Here is a 20,654-nt window from a genome sequence, read left to right on the forward strand (position 1 = left end):
TCAGTTTTCCTGATACAAGTGTCCTTTCCCTGCCCATTTCAGCAAAGATATCCCTATGTGAAAGGGGCAATGTCTTGGACACAGATGAGGAATCTGAGGTTCGGAGAGGTTAAACAGCTTGTCCAAGGTCACACAGGGAGTAAGTGGCAAAACTAGGAGGTAAACCAGCCCCACTGACTCTTCCCACTTCACTCCACTCTTTGTTTTGGGGTTCTTCCAAAATGCTGCCCTCATATTTCCCTTCAGTTCTTTATTCTTGTAAAAAAAAAAAAAGAAACTCGCTAAATCTTTACAGTCATCCTGGTAGTATCATAGATAGACAGACGTACTGGACTAAGAATCAATAAGATCTGAGTGCAAATCTTGCCTAGATATTTACTAGTTTTGTGACCTGGACTGAATCACAACCTTCCAGCCTCAGTTTTCTCATCTGTAAAAATATTAACACAAATAATATCACTTTCCTCACACAGTTGTAAAGATAAGATGCTATTTTCAACCCTGATAGAACTATACATTAGCTCTAAGCTAATAGCTATTCTTTTCCCCTTCTCCACTGCAAGGCCACTGTCAGGTTAGAATCAGAGAAATGTTAAAGACTTGGAAGGGGCCTCAGAGGTCATCTACTAATACCTTCATTTTATAGGGGAGAACACTGAGGCCTGTAGCTAGGGGCAGAGCTGGGATTCAAACCCAGGTCCTCCACTCCAGATTATAGAGAGTTAATGGTTCTTCCTCCCTTTCACTGAAAATTTAAATAATCACATAAAGAGCACAGGTGTATAATTGAATGTATGTTAAGAATTTATGTAGATACACTCATATCTTGTCCTTCTCAATTCTAGTAAATTTCAGTAAGCATATCCAGCCAAGAAACGTCTCTCTTGACCTGTCTCAACCCACAGGAGGGCCTCCCTCCCATTGGAAAAGCCCAGGATCACCCCTTGACACGGCTCCCTTCTTTTCCCTCCTACTTTCTCCTCTGTCTCATCTTCTTCCCATCCCATAAGCAAAGTCAAGCACCAGAGGAAAGGAGGGTTGTGTTGGAGAGAAAGGAAGAGGGGAGGAGAGAAAGACAAAAGGGGGAGAGAGGGTGGGAAGAGAAAGAGGGAAAGAAGGGAAGTGAGAACGAAGAGCTCAGTAGAGAGGAAAGAAAAAGGGGAAGGAAGATTCCGGGAGATCTTGCCCCAACGCTCACACTGCACCGCGCAAGGGGCAGATCTGAGGCTGAGGACAGACAAGGGCCAGAGAACCCCTGGAGGTGCTTCCCTACTGGTTAGGGGGCCTGGGCTACTGTAGCTGCAGCCACTGCCCCGGAGTACACGTGGGTGGCGGCTTCAGCAGCGGCAGCGACAGAGGCTGCAGAAGCTGGACTGGAAAGTGGGACGTGGTTCTGGGTGGGCACCTCTCCCCCTTCGGAGGGGAAGACAGGACAAGGCAGGGCTAAAGCTCCTCGGCTGCCTGTAGGGAATAAGGTGAGCCAAAGAACGGCTAAGTAGAGGGGGTGGGGAATAAGTGAGGTCCGCTCTTGTCCCCTTTGCTGACCGGACCCCATGTTTCTGCTCCCGGATTACCGAGCTCTTTGGAAGAAGACCTCGGGGACTGGATTCCCTCTCTTCAGCTGATCCTTACACCTCCATCCTCCCTACATCCTCCAAATCCAGGACCCAGGCTTCTGAGGGGATGAGGAGATACACAGTGTTGGTCCCTATTCTCCTAACGTGCTGGTGTCTGCTACCGGTGTCTGTAAGTAACACTCTAGGGGGCTTCAGGATTTAGGGAAGGAATGGGGTGGGGGACTTTGAAATGGCAACATTCTCTCTCCCCCTATGGTCCTCCTCGACAAATGCTGGTTCCGCTCGATCAAGCTGTTATCAGTCCTCTTAGAGCAACCGAAGAGGGGGTGCGCCTACGCTGAGAGTTGTCAAGAAAGTTTAGAAAAAGGAAAAGCAAACCTTTGGGGAGGGTTTGGGGTCATTTTTCTACGAGAGAGATCTCTGGGGCAGCCGCCCGCCTGCTAGGGTGCTTGCAGTATACCCCAGATCCCCAGCTCCTTTGTATATTACACATAGTCGATTGCAGGCTGCCTTGCTTTGCTCTTCATGTGCTACCTATCAGATAAACAAGTTCTCCCACCGAGCTTTCAGCCTACACAGGCAGATGTTTCGAACTGGAGTCTCTCCAATCTGGAGAGATCTTGGAACTCCAGGGCTTAGAAAGAGCCTTTTCTTCCTTACAACCAAAGTTTTCCCCCAATATCCTTCCCTTGCTAGAAAGGGATTCTGATTGTCTATTCTGAGTCATTAATAAAAAGATAAAAACAAATCCTGATCCTTTACTAGATAAAACCCGAGCTGGAAGGTTGGGATTGACAATGACCTTTCAGCTTTCTTGTACAGAAATCAGGCTGGGCAGTCTTTAACACAGGTTTCAAACTTCAAAGAGCAGCAGCTTGTATTTGACTGGGTCACTAAATATCTGCTCTCTGTCTCTAATTCCTACATCCACCCCCCCCCCCCCCCCCAACACACACACGTGCACAACCCGACACTTTTCTGTTTAGAAATTGTTCCCAAGAAAGGAGAAGCGAAAGAAACCTCCAGAAGATCCTAAGTAAATTGGTTGTTAAAAAAAATGTACAATTGAAAATATTTAAGCTGCCACAGCATGAAACTCTCCGTTTCAAAGCAGAGGGATAAAAAAGATAAACCAAAGGGTAACGGATAGGTAAAGTTGGAGAGAGAAATCAATCGATTTTTTCTAGCTTGAATAGTCATTATTCAGGATATAACAATAAAAAGTAGTGTGTCACAATGGCTAAAGAGTCTACTCTCATCAGGAAAACTTGGGTTCAAGTCATCCCTCTGACCATACCAACTGTGAGAACAGGTGGCAAGTATTCTCTCAGCCCCTTAAGTCTCTAAAACAAACTACAGCTCCCATGTTGAGTTCCAGATGAGGAAGAAATTTCCACACCGGGGGAAAACACTGTCCAAACAAATAAAAGGAAAGTTAAATCTGAACTCTAACTTTCCTATGTGCATGTCCTACGTTCAGGAAAGTGAAAATGTTTATTATGCATAACCATTGTTATCATCACTATTAACATATTAGTTGAAATTAAGAATTAGAGCAAAATAGTGAAACTCTTTGTCAGAATTTGTCTGAGTTTGAGAACACAAGGTAAGGTAATTTCAATGGAATGCAAGAGTCTGGGGAAAGTTGTAATTTCTGAAATACTTCCTATTTGGGGAGCCTAGGAAGCTTACCAGAGTTATTAAACTTTATTCTGAGGAGCCTTCTTGTCATATGTGAATCCACAACTAACCCCATCAGTCCACTCCTTGGGAATTTGGCAGCATATAAGCATTGTTGTGGAAGTATTTTGAAATGCATGCTTTCTTAGCACTGCAAGGTGCTGCTACTTATCAATGCTACTTTGGTCATACTATTTTTGTGTCTATTACCTGTATCTAAATAAAATTGATCCTTATTCTTAACCACCCTAGCCAATTCTCATCAGTGATGTGAATTCTTTTAATTGATAAGATTTCCCCCCATTTTGACCTTTAAGACTATGCACAATTATTTATTTTTCAAATATACAACCTCATTTGTAACCAGGAGTTTTCTCAACTTGTACCTTGTACAACAGAGAGAGAGAAAATAAGATGCTGGCTCTTTAAAACATATGCAAGGTAGATCTCTTGTTTAAATTCTTTGCCTAATGCACCATTTAGTATATATCCTATGAATGTACTGTCCTTCAGAAAAAAAAAGGTCTATACTAGGAACTCCATCAAACCTGTTTCAATGATACTGAAATTATATATGAGTTTATAAAAATGAAAGGAACATTATTCTGTGCTTATTCACTTCCTTAATAAATATATTCTTTGACCATACATTCAGCCCCCCAAATTGGAATTCCTGAACTGATGAAATGCAGCTGAATAAATGAGTGTAGACATTGGAAAAAGGGGAATTGAATCTTCTTATCCAAAAAACACAGTTCTGAGAATCAACACTCTATATGGATAGCAATATAATCCTTTAAGATACAGAAGACTCCTTGGCTTTTTCTTCCTGTGGAGACAGCTAGCATTTTTGAAATTACTATGCATATAATATATTTAAATATGGTTATAAAATGGGAGATGATCTATCTCTTCCTCTGTTTCTCCTCCCTTCCATCCTGTACTCTAAATTTTAAAGTTAAAGAAGGCACAATCTCACATTTTGTGACTCATTTTGAAATCTTTTCTACCCTGGTTTTGCTTAGATTAGTAATAGCGAACTTACAGAAGAGTAGAGAGTGCTTCCGCAGAAATATGTTAACATATTTGCATCTGGTACAAAGTGTCATTAAATAGACCCCTATGAGTACATACCAGTGTATTTACTTAAATCAACTCATTTACTATGAAATGTTATGATTTTCTGCACCAAATAATTACTCAACTAAAGCACTCTTTTTTTCCCTAAGATTACTGCAAACTCAATACAGCATATCATTTGCTAATATAATTTTCTTTTAAAGGTGAAAAAAAGCCATATTCAGTTTTGCTTTTTATGCTGATATTTTTCCAAAAGCAAACAAGAGAACTTCATTAAACAATAACACCAGAGGGATAAAGTTGAATAATATTACTTTGAAACAGTTGAAAAAATCTGGGAATATGAATGTATTTTTTTGTTGCTGTTTTTTAAGGAGGGATGAGATTAATTTTATTCCAGTATGGAAGGACTATAACTTATGAAACATTCATTTAACTTCTTATAGGTAAATGGCATTCACCCAGAATGCAGATTACATTTGGAAATCCATGAAGAGGAAATCAAATGTATGGCCTTCCTAAGTGCCCAAACAGAATACAAAGGTAAGAGGAAAGGGACCTCTCCTGCAAGACAAAAAGAATGAATGTTGTTTGTTATTGTTGTATCTGACTCTTCTTGAGCCCATCTGGGGTTCTCTTGGCAAAGATGGTGGAGTGGTTTGCCAATTCCTTCTCCATCTCATCTTACAGATGAGGAAACTGAGGCAGAGCTAAGTGACCTGCCCAGGGTCACACAGCTAGTAAGCGTCTGAGGTCAGACTTGAACTCACAAAGAAGAATCTCCCTGATTCCAAACTCTATCCACTGTTCCACCTAGCTGCCCTGAAAAAAATGAATAGGTATTCCCATGGCATGAGTATCTCTTAATTCTGTCTTAGTGAAACTACTATTTAAGACTGCAGCTCCAATTAAAATTTCCTTTTCTCTTTTATGAGCCTCAGGAAAAGTAAATAGTGTTAAGAATAGTTTGAACAGTTTTGACAGTTCAGTCAATTAAAAGTAAGCTTTAATCCTCAATAGTAACACAGTTTTACTGACTTGCACTGATAGCAACAGTTACTAAAATAATTACATGGTAATTGTTAGGAGAAGATAAAGTAGTCCATGTGTTGCATGAAGGGAAAATGTGTTACATTCTTTGCATTTGGGGTGCTATATTAACTTGTTTGTTTTATTTTCAAGTTCAAATAAGTGGAAAACTTATCAGAATGCAAATAGGGAGAACTGCCTCAGTTAAGGTTAGAATAAATATACCTTTTTGTTGTGTTAAAATTTTCAAGTTCAAACAAACAAACAAAAAAAGAATACTCAAAAAACACAGACACAAATGAGGTAGGATCACACATAATATTTACGAACATTTTGCCTCTGCCACTTACTAGATATGTAACCATGGGCAAATCATTTAAACCCCACAGGATCTCAGTTTCTTTATTTGTCAAATGAAAAAAGTTCAACTGGATGATCTTTCAGGTTTCTTCCAGCTCTCAATCTATGACTCCAGGACAAAAGTCAGGACTGAACTGGTTATGCTGCTTTGGCTTTGTCCTTTATCATTTAGGACTCCTCTGATATAAAACCCAGGAGGGCACTCTGTTAACAAGCATGAAGGATAACTGATAGACTGCCTAAGTGCTTTACAATAATCTATTGACAGCTAGAGTAAGCATATGGGGTATATCCTATATAGAGAATATATGGGGAAATAAAGATCTGAACTCCACCGAATAAGGAAGTGTAAAAAACTTGCAATTTTCCCCCACTGGAGGGAGTATCACATTAATGACATAACAGATTTTTTGAATTGTGTATATCTGTGTATGTGTGTTTGTATCCATGCATGCATATATCTACACATACACACATATATATGTATATATTATACAGAATACATTTTTAGAATCTTGGTCCTTTTACTTATTAGCCATGGGGTTTGAGACTACCTCTTTGGGCCTCAGTTTCCTCATTTGTGGACTAAGAGAGGAATAGATAACTTCTAAGATCCCTTCCAGCTCTAAATTTTATTATGTTCAAGTTAGAAAGAACCTCAGAGTTGTGGGTTCTGGTCTAGGTCTGCTATTAATTAGCTACAAAATCTTGAGTAAGACACCATTACCCTCAGTTTTTATTTAGGTACTATTTAGATAAAGTCATACTGTCCAGGAGTAGGGCACAGTTGATGACAGGCCAAACAAGGGATTACTAAGACCCAGGGACCAGACATACTCACTGGGGAAAATACAGGAAGATCCAAATAGTTGCTAATAGGATGATGGTCAGAAGGCAGGAAGTTGGGTAAAAGATGTTGCCAAGGGATTCAGTAAGTAGGAACTATTCCGTGGTCTGCCTAGTAGGTAATCATTATCAGTGAAGTTTTATAATTCATATAACAGGAAATTAGCCACAGGGACTGAGAAGAGGGAGGAGTCCAGTAGCCAGAAAGATTGGGGTTGTGGGGAGATGAGACAGAAAGATTGGGGCTATTGGGCAAGGAACAAAGGAAGGAACTTGGGTACAGAATCAAAATAAAATGATCTAGTTATTAGAAAGGACTACAAGGCAGGTACTTTTTTACTGGAAAGAGGAAACAAGGTCAGAGTGGAATCCAAAATAAGATTTACTTTACATTGAGCTATGGAAGCATAAATCTCCATATTATCATTATCATTATTATTAAAACACTCTGAAAACTTGAATGCACTATGTATCTCATCTAATAATAATATAATTACTTTTGCTTTTGCTGTTCAGTTGTTTTTCAGTCATGTTCCTCATGTTCAAGTCTCCATGACCTTATTTGGGGTTTTTTGGTAAAGATACTTCAATGGTTTGCCATTTCCTTCTCCAAATATATTGAATAGTTAAATCATTATTTATAATAATAACTGAGAAATATAATGCTTTCAAGTTGCAAAGCACTTTATGATATACATTATTTTATTTCAGCCTACCTCATACCAACTCTGTGAGGCAGGTCTACAGATCATATTATCCTCACTCACAAATTAGGAAATTGAGGCACAGAGAGGAAAATTGATTTGCCCCTGTTTCAGAAGGAAGATTTGAATGAAGATCCTTTTGACTTCAAGTCTAGTATTCTGTCCAAGAAAAGACTGGTTCCAGAGTCTGGACAGATATGAACCTTAGATGAATGTTAAGTAGTCCTAGCTGTCTAGGTCAGAGGGATATGGAAGTCAGAAGCTAAGAAAGCACCAGTTCTGTGCAATCTCAATGTGTTCTAGTCACAACATTTCAAAAAAAGACATAATAAATCTAAATGAGAGTCTCAGAGAGGAGCAAATAAAGTTATTAATGAAATAGGACAACTGCTATATGCAAAAAAGATTAAAATCACTTTACCAAAGAATTATCAAGTGCTTATTCTACATATATCACTGGGCATAGCACTAGCGGAGATTAACATTTTAGATAAGATTCTAATTCTGCCCTTATGGAGTTCACATTCTGGTAGCGATTTAATGACAGTTAAATACAAATAACTATGTTCCGAAATAATAGAGACGTGCTTGGGAAGGGTAAAGTAGTGTAGGAAAGGTCACTTCCAGCTAGAGAATTAGGGAAATGTTCCTGGAGAAGTGTCATTTGAGTTTCACTGTAAAGGATCCGGAACAATTCAGAGAAAATCATAGAATCATAAAATGGCAGAGTTTGTAGAGACCTTAGAGATAATCTAGTCCAACATTTTCATTTTGCTGAAGAAGAAACAAATGTGGCTAGTAAGTGGAAAAGCCAGGATTTTGCCTGACTAAAATCCCTTGCTCATAAACTAGTAATTATTCCTACAATGGAAAGGGATGGATTGATATAGGTTGGTGAAAGACATTTTAGGCACAAGAAACAATATGAGCAAAGCTACAGGAGCAAAGAAATACCATGTATGTATGGAGCATGGAAAGTGTATGTTTTTTATTTTATTTTCATTATTTTATAATAAAATATTTTATTTTATTTTAAATATCAGGTATTCCAACCTCTCAACTATTTCAGAAACCTGCCTGATACCTCCAGAAATGCAGTTTATTTGATCACTGTTTGACAGCTTTCACTGTTTAAAACATTGTTTGTTATTTTGAACTCATCTGCTTCTTCTCAACTTACAAACACTCTTTCTAGTCTCTTCTGAAGGATAGTCCTGAAAATTCTTGAAAAAATTTTGTTAATAATTATAACAATCAGGGGTGGCTAGGTGGTGCAGTGAATAGAGCACCAGCCCTGGAATCAGGAGGACCTGAGTTCAAATTCGGACTCAGACACTTAACATAAAAGCTAGCCGTGTGACCTTGGGCAAGTCACTTAACCCCAATTGCCCTCCCAAAAAAAACCCACAAGCAAAATCAATAAATAAATAATCATAACAAAGATGATTATAGATAGTATTTACAAGCACTTTCAGGTTTACAAAGTATTTTGCACATCACATTTGATCTATTCTTATATCCATTTTACTGATGAGGAAACTGAGACTCAGAGAGGTCAGCGACTTTCCCAGGACCATACTGCTAGTAATTGTCTAAGACAGGGTTTGAACTCAGGTCATCCTGATTTCAAGCTACACATTTCTAAATTGGTTTTATGAATACATTTTAAATTTAAGTGTCCATCTTAAAATGTGGTACTTAGAGTTTAACACAGTATTTAAGATAAAGTCCAATCAGTTCGAAGTACCATGGCACTACTGCTTTCTATGGTCAAGATGCTATATTTGTTTATTTTTAAGCAATCGGGGTTAAGTAACTTGCTCAAGGTTACACGGCCAGTTATTTCTGGGTTTGGTGCTAAGTATCTGAGCCCAGATTTGATCCCCAGGTCAACCTGACACTGGAGCTGGTGCTCTTACTTGCTGAGCCACCTGGCCACCCCCAAGCAATTGGGGTTAAGTAATTTGCTCAAGGTTACAAGGCCAGGTGTTTCAGGGTGGGTGCTAAGTGTCTGAGCCCAGATTTGATCCCAGGTCATCCTGACCCTGGAGCCGGTGCTCTTACTTGCTGTGCTACCTGGCCACCCCAAGATGCTATATTTCTATCAATATGACATAATATCAAAATCACATCTTGGCAGCAATAGTACAATGTTAGCTAATATTAATAATTCTTTGCATACACATCCCAGACCTTTTCCAAATATACTCTACTTAAGTCAAGTCGTCTCTCCTCTGACATCACTCTGGTATAGGTCTTCATCACCTCCATCACCTCAGACCTAGTTGGCCTACTTGCCATGAATCTCTCTTCACTCTACTCTATCCTGCATTGAACTTTCAAATTTATTTTCTTAAAGCACTCGTCTGACCATGTCAGTCCCTGCCTGCCCCCACTCAGTAAACTCCAGCCTCATCATTACCACCAGGATCAAATATAAAATTCTTTATTTGGCCTTCAGAACCCTCCTGAAGTCAAATTAAGTCAAATATCTTTCCTCTTGTAGTGTGTGGTTTATTTCTTAAAAACTTAAACATAGGATTTCACATTTATTCCTTTTAAATTCTACCTAGGGTCATAGAATTTTAGAAATGGAAGGGACCTTGGCACCTAGTTCAACCTTCTTATTTTACAGATGGAATAATACACCAAGTCTCCAAGAAGACTTTCCCAAAGTCATACAGTTACTAAGTATGTAGTAGTGACTCCAACCCTTTCCATTTCAAATCCAGGGCTCTTTCCACTCATTTATAGGATGTTGAGAGATTTTATTATCTGTTGTATTAGCACAACCCTTAGAGCTTCTATCAGAGAAGATTATTGAGATGGATGGGCCATGGATTTGATCCAACATGGCAGTTATTATATTTATGCATATATAGCACACACATACAAAGATAGGTGTGTGTGTGTGTGTGTGTGTGTAAGAGAAAGAGAGAGAGAGAGAGAGAGAGAGAGAGAGAGAGAGAAGAGAGATTTCATATAAACACAGACAGAGGAACCTTGTAATAATACCACTATTTGACACTAGACTTACCCATCTTGGTGCCCATCTAAGGGAATTCATGGGATAATAAATTTAGAGCTGGAAAAGACTATAGAGGTCACATGACCTATTCAAACCTTCCCATTTTTACAAATGAGAAAATTGGAGAAGATGAATTTCGAGGGTTAAAGTAACTACCCCAAGACCAAGATATATTTTATAAGTTAATGATTCATGAAAATGACCATTAAATGTCTGGGTTTTTTTTTCTATAGAGTGGTTCCATACTGTAGACCAAAAGTATAGGGTTCTAATAGGTATACAATATAGAGTAAATAATCTCATCCATATTGTAGGAAAGGTTTTAGGGGAGACGGTTAAGGGGGTAACAAGAGAGTCTAAACATATGGTTTTATTGGTGTAAGAAATTTCCAGTGTGGAAATTCCCTCCATTGGTACAAATCGGTAATTCATATGTGATATACAGCCTTAGAGATTTACCTGGAGCACTGAAAGATGCAATTCCTTACTCATGGTCAGCCTAGTAATAGGTATCAGAGGCAACAAATTTTCCTGATGGAGATCACTTTCTACTATACCATGCCACCTCTCCAATGGGAAGAAAACTGTGAGGAAGCTATGTTGTGTTTGAAAATAATAAAGTTTTAATTCCTCAAAGTTTGGCTATGACCCTGTCTTGTCCCCTGTTCCCATGCTTCCCCCCAAAACCATTCCAATAGGGAGCTTTCCTGATATGTATGTGTTTCACCTTGGTTCAGACAAACCTTGGGATGCACTAAGATGACAAAATACACAGGAGGAAGACAAGGAGAATAAACACTTCTTTATCAACTACTATGTGCCAGACACTGTGCTGAGCATTTTACAGATAGATTAGTATGGTTATATGAAAGATGTAGAATTCCATAGAGTAGAAAGCAGTGATAGTTGAGGCAACTCTTTACTATCTGTATCAATTGCAGAGGAAATATAATCACTGACTTAAAATGTTTGAATATGGAAAAGGAAAGAACTTGGAAATCATGGGATCAATGTTAGAAAGAATTTTCTTTTTTTTTTTTAAAGCAATTGGGGTTAAGTAACTTACTTAAGGTTACACGGCCAGTTATTTCTGGGTGTGGTGCTAAGTATCTGAGCCCGGATTCGATCCCAGGTCATCCCAACTCTGGGGCCAGTGCTCTTACTCGCTGAGCCACCTGGCCACCCCTAGAAAGAATTTTCTAACAATTAGAACTGTCAAAAAATGGAATGAGCTGCCTCCCAAGGTAGTGAGTTCCCTTTGATTGGGAATGTTCAAACATAGCCTGTTAAGATTCCTTCTTTAAGTAAAGGTCAGATCAGAAGATTTCTGAGGTCCTTTCCAGCTCTGCAGTTCTATGGTACTAGTGGGGAACAAAAGAAAAAGAGAAAAACCCAAATGATCTACCCACTTCCAGTTCTGACCCAACTTGGTTACAGAGGATGCCAACTCTTCCCTCCAAGTAGCAGGGTTCTAGTCATGTGATGGCCCTGCTAGAGAAAAAACACAGTCAAATAATCATGAGTTGAATATAGAACACAACCAGATGCTGGATGAGGGGGACATCAGTCAGTTGGCAACTAAGGAGTTAATATGAATAGACAATATAAAACTAAGTGTGTGACTAATCCTCATTAGTGTAAGTGACTTATGAAATGTTGAACTTACAAAATGTTATTTTGTGATTCATGATCCAATTTTTTTCTTTCTTTCTTTTCTTTCTTAATTGACTATGGTTGGTTATCTCAGTTGCTAGGTGTTGCAGTGGATAGAGCATTGGGCCTGGAGTCAGGAAGACTCATCTCCCTGAATTCAAATTCAGACACTTGCTAGTTGTTTGACCTTGGACAAGTCACTTAACCCTGATTTTCTTAGATTCTTTATTTATAAAATGAACTGAAGAAAGAAATGACAAGTCACTCCAGTATCTTTGCTGAGAAAACCCCAAATGAGGTCATGAAAAGTCAGACATATTGTCTGGATACTAAGAAGCTCAAGCTCATTCTATTCATTCCCTACTTGGGGTGGTTGATTTTACTGAGTTCCATGGCTGCAGATTTGGCATCCTCACTTTGGCCAGTCATCTCACAAGTACTGACTATCAGTAAGAAAAGAATCCAAGTGTAGTACTGTGGATGATGAAGGGAAGAGTCTATCCCTACAACTCATTGTGAATACCCCAGTGATGGTGAGCCAGTGTTAGTCACCTTATTATTCAATGATGGCACCTTATTTGTTTTTAATCTATCATTCCATTTTCTTTATGGTACAATTGGAAGGATATTGGATTTAGAATCACAAGACCTGAGTTTCAATTCTAGCTCATCCACTTACCACCTGTGTAATCCTGGAAAAGTCACTTAAACCCCCTGCCCCTCCTCCTCCCCGATATTTAATTTTCTTACCTACAAAATGAGATTGGACTAATTGATTTCTAAGGTCCCTTATAACTTTCTATCTGTGAGCTATCATCTATGATTTTTCTTCTACAAAAATTCCCACACTCCCGTCTCCTCCACATCCTTCCCAAGACTCTCTGGTGTCAAATGGGAAAGGACAGAATGTGATGTTTTTAGCTATCATCTATAAAACAACTTCCCTTGCTTAGGGCATGGAACTCCAGACAAGGAAGTGTTTTCAAAACAAAGCTACTAATCAGTTGCTTAGTAATAATAAGTTCCACTCTTCCATTGGCTATACATAGTGCTTTAATTTCCACTATTAGCACTATAGAAAAAAAAAAAGATTTGCATTTGATTCCACTGACCTTTGGATCTGTTCAAAATGCCTGGTAACAAACTTTTGTTTGTTACTTTCCAAGACAAAAGCAATGATAATGTAGAACTGATGATAAGTTAAGGCCGGCCACTGCTGTGCTTTTTCTAAGGGGAAGCAACTCTTGTTTTAGATTACTTTAATTTTTTTATTTGAAATTCGTGCAGCGCAAATGCCAGGGATAAAAATAGGATATTAAGATACCAGAATAAAGATTCCATGGATAGTGTAAAGCAGAACTGACAAAGATGAGTCAAGGCATGCTAATTGGAACTGGGAAAGGGGGGAGGAAGTGATGCCATATTTTTTCCTCTGTACGTATTTGCATGTGTGTATGAGTTTAAATGAAAGCAGGATGGAGTATTTTTCAATCCAAAGAGGTTCCCAAGGGATAGTTTACTAAATAACACAGGTCTAAGAAATTATTTGGGAGAGCACAGGAGGAAAGCACACTCATTTTCAGTTACAGGGGAGAAAGTGGTTACTAGTTACATGGGATCCTCTTTCCCTTGGCTCTACATTGAGTAAAAAAAATGAATAGCAATTCCAGACCATTTGAAGGGAATCATTTGTAAAAAAAAAAAAAAGAAAGGCTTACTGGGCACACAGGACTTTGTGATTTAATATTTTTTTTTGCTAAACTTGATTTAATCTTGCCATTGTGGGTGGGAGGCACTCTAAATCCCACAACACCCATGTCAGACACAAGGCACCAAATCCTGCTAGAAGATACCTTAATTTTGTCTCCACTCACCCACCTCTCCAGTATTACAGGCAGATGACATGAAAAGAGACAGTGGCATTAAGGCTTCTTCACTGCTGCCTATTTCCAACTTGAACTGACACTGTATATGAATGGGTATTTTTTTTTCAATCAATCCTCAGACTTCCTATGAAGCCATGGTTAGAGCATCTCTCCAGTGGTAATAAACTATATTTGACATGTACAGATAGCACGTTATACTTTTCAGAGTACTTTGATATGGGGTAGATAGAACAGTGGCTATTATCTGCTTTCTGCTTTAAGAGTCAGAATGTCTGGGTGACAAGAGTGTTAGATTCATATATATATATATATATATATATATGATTCTGATTATTAATATGTGGGGAATATGTCTTGAGAAAAAAATAGTTTACATCTCTTGTTTTTCTTTCTTACCCATGGCATGCCAATGTCACAAAAGGAAATTACATTCATTTAACAGGGATGTGTTGTGTGTCTACAAACCTAGCTGGATTATAACCCAGTACTTATATTCTTTTAGATGTGGATGGGCCACCATCCAAGGCTGCCAGCTAGAGAAGATGTGGAACAGGATTTCACCCTTTCATTGTCTATTAGCATGATGACAGCATTTCAATACAGCACAATTTCAGTATTTGCCACAACCTAGCACTAACGTTGGGCTGTAGAGGCCATTGATAGAATGCAAACTCCTTGAGAGTAGGGATTTTTTTCTTTTCCATTTTTTGTCTTTGTGTGCCCCGCATCTAGCACAGAATTAGGTATTTAATTAATAATTCTGTTGATTGATTGGTTGAAGAAGCAAATGATCTCAAGGGTCATGTGTAATTGAGGGGTTGGTTCTTTCTGAACTATGTTCTCCCCATTCAATCAAACAACAATAGTTTATCAAGTACCTGCTATGTGCTGGGTATTACACTAGGCACAGGGATCACAAATACAAAAATGCCCTCTAGAAGTTTTCATTCTATAGGAAGAGACAGCTAAGCTTCCTGAAGTGTGCTTGGCACATAATAGACATTGAAGGAAAAAGTCTATTGAATTCAATTCTTCTATACATCCCCTTTTTTCCTTTGACATAGCTGCCAACTTCAAGCAGTCCCTCATCACTCCAGATCTGGACTACTACAATAGCCTGCTGGCCAGTCTCCCTGCTTACCCTCCTCACCTCCATCTTCTTTGGGTTTTTCCTTCAAAACTCAACTCCAAACCCACCTATAAAAAGAGACTTTTCCCTGTCTTCCACCCCACCTCAAGTTTCTGCTATACCACACCCAACATATTTCCTCTGAGATTACCTATATTTTAACCTACATGTGTACATATATGTAAAAATACATAGATACACATGTATGTGTATACATACACACATATATTTGCCTTTTGGCTACCCCATTAGAAATGTGACCTCTTAGCAGGCAGGGACTTTTTTGCCTTTCTTTGTACCCTCAGCAGGTAACACAGTGCCTCTTATATTTATTATTGTTGAGTAATTTTCAGTTGCCTCTGACTCTTTGTGACTCCATTTGGGGTTTTCTTGGCAAAGATATTGGAATGATTTGCCATTTCCTTCACCAACTCATTTTACATGTGAGAAACTGAGGCAAAAAGGGGTTCAGTGATTTGCCTAGGGTCATACAGCTAGTAATGTCTGAGGCTGGATTTGAACTAATGAAGATGAGTCTTCCTGACTTCAGGCCTGGCATCCTATTCTGCTACTTTTTTATTACCTGTTTGACTTTAGGCAAGACACTTAATCTTTTCTCATCTATAAAATAAGAGAATTGGACTAGATAGTCTTTAAGGCTTCTTTCAGTTCTAAATCCCAGAGATTACTGGGGATTCTTGCTCTAAGAAAACAGCCCAGCAGCGAAGTGTGGATTCAAACATCATGAATCATAAAAGGTATAATGGAAAAGACATGAATCTTAAACAGGTAAAGTAGCAACATCACTAAAGACTGCAATGATAACCAATTTGGCTTGAGAGGAATCTATTAAAACAATGATTAGAAATGTGATATACTTCAAAAGAGGAAGCACTTACTATTTAAGTCACAAAGGTATTGATTTGGATTAAAGATGAGTTCTTCACTTTCTCACTCTTTCCCTGATAGCTCAAGGATGGACAGAATATGGAACAAATGACATGCAATGGCAGGAAGTTAAAATGGCATTTGTTAAGAGCCCTGCAACTCTCCCCACCATAACAGCACCTCTTTTTTTCTCTTCCTTAATCTTTTTCTCTCATTCACCAATTCCCACAACTACTTTTCCCATCATTCTTTTCCACTGTCTGGAGCCATAACTAGGGAAGGATGATTAGGCCTTTGCTCCAGGGAAACAAAATTTAAAGAACACTGATAGCACTCCATCGGCAGAGAAGCAAATGACCTTAGCATTTAATTAGCAAGAATATTTCATTAAAATAGGAAATTACCAGATATGCTACTCTAGGTGACTACCTCTCTTGTTACTTGGCTCTTTTAATCCCTAATAATCTTCCTTACATCTTTTAGCGGCCCCCCCCAACAACATTGTCTGAGTGCCTTGTGATCTCGGCCCACAGGATCCCATCTATTGAATTCTGTGTCTTTAGTCACCCCACTAGAGTGGAACCTCTCCTACCACAGGCCTTATTTCCCAGGATGTTGTCCCCAGATTTGTCTTAAAAAGCTGCAGGGAGAGAGAGTTTCATGCTATTTCCCCCAGGGGAATTTATAAGGCTTTCTCTAGGCACCAAAACTGTATGTTATTACTCAGTCCCTGCCCAATGGTACTGGCATCCATTGAGATTTTCTTAGCCCTGTGGATGACATTTGGAGCTCAGAAAAGTACTACCTGACAGAAAAGATGGTGTCCAGGTCCTCTGCTATGCTCCTGCTGAATGACTGTTTTAGCTGTTGCCCATTAATCATTATTATAAACAGAATGAATACAAGGTGGGAGCATTATTTTAATGCATGGGATATATTTCTCTGCAGACAGTGTGAGAAAGGGCTTGAAGAGAAAGAGTCAACAGTGGAAGAAGCCCTTAAAGTTGCCTGTCAAAGGTGAATAGACCCTGGGTTATTTCAGCATGTTCAAAACAGATCTCATTATCTTTTTCTCCAAATTGACTTTTGAAGTTCCCCTACTGAACTTCCGGTTTTTGTCAAGGGTGTTTCCATCCTTCCAGTCACAAAGATTTGAAACCTTGTAGTAATCCTTGACTCTTGTCACCTCTTCTTCCACTACTCCCCCCCATCTAAATCAGCTACTAAGTCTTGTCGCTACTACCTCCAAGAACACCCAGAAATATTGTTCATTGGGCTCATCAGCCTGGTTCCAACCCTCATCTCCTCTTGCCTAGACTTGCACAATGGTGCTGTTTATAAGCCTCAAGTCTCTTCCCTCTCCACTATTTCATATAGTTAACAAAGTGTTAATCCTAAATGTCTAACATGTTATTTACTTGATCAAAATTATCCCAGTGGCTCCCTATTACCTCTTAGAATAAAATACAAACTACCCTGTATAGTATTTATTGTCCTTTAAAACCTGGCTCTGACCTACCTCTCTAGGCTTATTTTACATTACTTCCCTTCACTCACTTTAGGGACTAGAAAAATTGATTTTCTTGCTGTTCCTTCAACAAAACATTCCTTTACTTCTTTCCATGCCTTTGTATATATAGACTGTCCGACATGCCTGCAATGAATTGTCTTCTCACATCTTAGATTTCCTGTTTCCTTCAAAGGGCAGCTTAAATGCCTTCTCTTATATAAGACCCTTCATGTTCCCCAAGCTGCAAGTACCAGTTCTCCTGCATTTATTTTGCACGTATTTTTGTATATATTTATATGTTTACTTATTGTCTCCTCTGATCTAAAATAAGCTTTTTGAGGGAAGGAACTATTGTTTCCTTTTTGCCTTTGCAAACTATGCCCTGGGCAAATAGCAGGCACTTAGTAAATACTCAATTATTAATTTTTCAATGCCTCTGCACAGGATTGTAGGACTGAAAGGAATCCTAGAGAGCCATGTCGTTGATTTTATATATGAGGTGCCTAAGGCCCCAAACAGTGAAGCCTTTCTTAGACAGCTCAGAGGGCCTCTGACTCCAAACACTGTGAGCTTTCCACGGTATTGTATTAGTACTGGTATAGCATATTTTAAAAATTCTTTGGAACCAGAATATGACCAAGGTTAAAATCAGCTAGAGAATGATTTTAAATTTACTGACAAATGTAAGGCAGAAGAAATGACACAGGAGGTAGAACGTATTAGGAAAAATATGAAATGGGTTTACAATCATGATATTCAAAAGTATCATATTTTGTTTAGAAATTTTATTTTGACCCTACACATGCGTATGTATGTGTGTGTATATCACACACACAGAAGTATGGCCCATATCTCCTTCACTTCATTTTCAATTTTATCATGTTATTCTCTTGCTCAACTACTTGTAATAACTTCTTACTCCTAACAGCATCAAATCTAAACTCTTATGGCCAGTTTTCCAAGTCTTCTTTGCTTCCGTGCGCAGTCTTGTTTTCCAAAACTCTTTAATAGACATAAATTCTCCCCCATATTGAGGCCAAACTCCTCAGTCTCTCTACATATCTCATACTTCTTTCAGCCCCCATGACTTTGCCTATCTGTTCCTTTTCTCTCTCCTCACTACTTAGTAAGTACCCATTCCTTGAAGAATTTCCCTCCATGAAGCTGACTATTGAAGGCAGCAGTGATTTCTCTTTTTAGAACTAATTTTGTTCACTTGTTTCAGTTATGTCTGACTCTTTGTGAACCTATTTGGGGTTTTCTTGGCAGAGATACATTTCCTTCTGCAGCTCATTTATAGATGAGGAAACTGAGGCAAATAGGATTAAGTGACTTGCCCAGGGTCACATAACTAGCAAGTGTCTGAAGCCAGATTTGAACTCAGGAAGATGAGTCTTCCTGATTCCAGGTCCAGCGCTCTATCCACTGAGCCACCTCGCTGCCCAGAACTCCTATGGTGCAACACAATTTAGCATCTGAATGTCAATTTGATTGCTCTATGTGCTTTTATCAATTTATTCCCCAATCAAATTGCACGTTTCTTGAGTGCAGGGGCTTTGTACTGTTGTAATTCTGTGTTTCTTACAGATTCTAGTATAGTGTTGGGAACAAAGCAGGTGCTCAGTAAATACTGGTTGATTGATAGATTTGGGTTCCTCCAGCGTGAGATGTAATCCTTCAAAGAGAATAGCAGAGATTGTGTTTGTGGTGACTGTACCCTGTCTAGACATGGTGGACCATGGTTGTATATGGAAGTGTGGCTCCCTGGGGTATACAGATAGTTCTGATAGGGCTAGATTAAATTAAATTGAACTCAACTGTACACATGTCAATCAGGAACCTATTGCATGCCAGGTACTGCACCAGGTATTAGGATACAAAGGCAAAACCAGAATATGTCTTGCTCTCAAGAAGCTTACATTCTATTGGGGGAAAGATAAGTGCTACAAAAGATATGTGAAGTCAATTTAGAGGTCTTAGAATTATGAATTTCAAGCTGGACGTTAGAAAATATCTAATCCAAACCTTTACTTTTTTAGTTTAGAAAACTGAGACCCAGAGATGTTAAGCTAGTAGCAGAAGAGGCTTCAAGGTCATGTGTTTTGATCCCATATCCAATGCTCTTTCCATTATTACACCATGCTTCCAGCTCCAAAAAGTATTTATTTCAACCTTATAATAATGGTAGTATATTATTATTACAATTTTACAGATGAGGAAACTGAGGCTCAGAGAAATTAAATGATTTACCCAAGTTCAAAAAAGGAATAGGCCACAGAGTTTGGGATTAGTGCCTAGAGTAGACAGACCTTCTGGTTCTGTATGTAACATGCTTTCTCCTCTACTACACTTCCTCCCAACATGGCCACCCAAATCACTATCACCCTAGTAGATATGTATTTAATGCTGGTTAGATTGGATTGGATCCATTCAAGGTTTAATCTAGAGTGGGGGACCTGTTGTACCAGGATTTCAGTATTGAACCAGAGTGGATGCAGAGGAATGTAACTTATTAGGTCCATAGCTTCCCAAAGATGTCTTGTCTGACCTTGGTCTACCTCTGATAGAGGATTTTCTAGGTATTGGATCAATTCTGAATCCCTTGACATTTCAGATCTATTGGGAGAGACTGGGGTTGGTTTGTAAGCCATATTCATTCAGGATCAAAATCCTGAAGGGCACTCAAACTGGTCCAGTGCCAGAATTCCTATCCCTAGAGTCTAGAGCTTAGTTTTCCTTTCTGTAAAATGAATAGGTTGTACTACAAAATTTCTAATATGCCTTTAGTGCATCTTAGACACAAGGATTATTAGTCCAGCCTGCAATTTTCTCAACAAAGGATACTTGACATTAATCTGACAGGTTCTGTAATCCCTAGAGGTAGGAGGGGACAATGTAACAAGGAGATTGTTTTGTGACTTGGAAGAGGTAATACTGGTGACTTGATATTTCCTTCTGATGGGGGATCATTTTACCTGCAGGGAGTAACAGGTCACCTAAAAATAGTGCAGGCACTCACTTTTTCTTCTGCTATTTTATGTATGAAGGACCTATTTGTCACAAGATATCATAACATTGATAGATGTACAATTTGGAATAGTACTGGGAAGTCACCCAAGTACTGGTCATAAATCATTGGAAGATTACCTCTGGAATAACATGGCACCACTCTCAAAATGGTGTGTTTTAGGAATAGCTAACTTCTAGATGCCTAGAGAGTTCATTATCCTCAGATATAATGACAATCCTGGGTAAGGCCTTTGATGGGAACTGACACAGAGAAC

At 38.8% G+C, this 20,654-nt stretch overlaps 1 protein-coding gene across 2 annotated transcripts in view; it reads left to right on the forward strand.

Annotated features, from left to right (window-relative positions):
* The first annotated feature begins 976 nt into the window (after nucleotides 1–976).
* The window catches only part of VIPR2 (vasoactive intestinal peptide receptor 2), a 151,154-nt gene continuing 131,476 nt past the window's right edge, over nucleotides 977–20,654 (forward strand). The window contains exons 1-2 of one of the 2 annotated variants that reach the window (XM_069086068.1): nucleotides 977–1,475; nucleotides 4,784–4,880. In XM_069086068.1, the coding sequence (XP_068942169.1) occupies nucleotides 4,847–4,880 (34 nt within the window). In that variant the 5' untranslated portion in view covers nucleotides 977–1,475; nucleotides 4,784–4,846. Of the gene's footprint in view, nucleotides 1,747–4,783; nucleotides 4,881–20,654 lie in introns of both variants that reach the window. The other variant, XM_069086067.1, reaches the window with a different exon arrangement.

Source organism: Petaurus breviceps, unplaced genomic scaffold, assembly GCF_028583685.1.
Source record: "Petaurus breviceps papuanus isolate PSGF00001 unplaced genomic scaffold, PetGlider_PUasm1.0 178, whole genome shotgun sequence".
In the NCBI taxonomy this organism is placed as follows: Eukaryota; Metazoa; Chordata; class Mammalia; order Diprotodontia; family Petauridae; genus Petaurus; species Petaurus breviceps.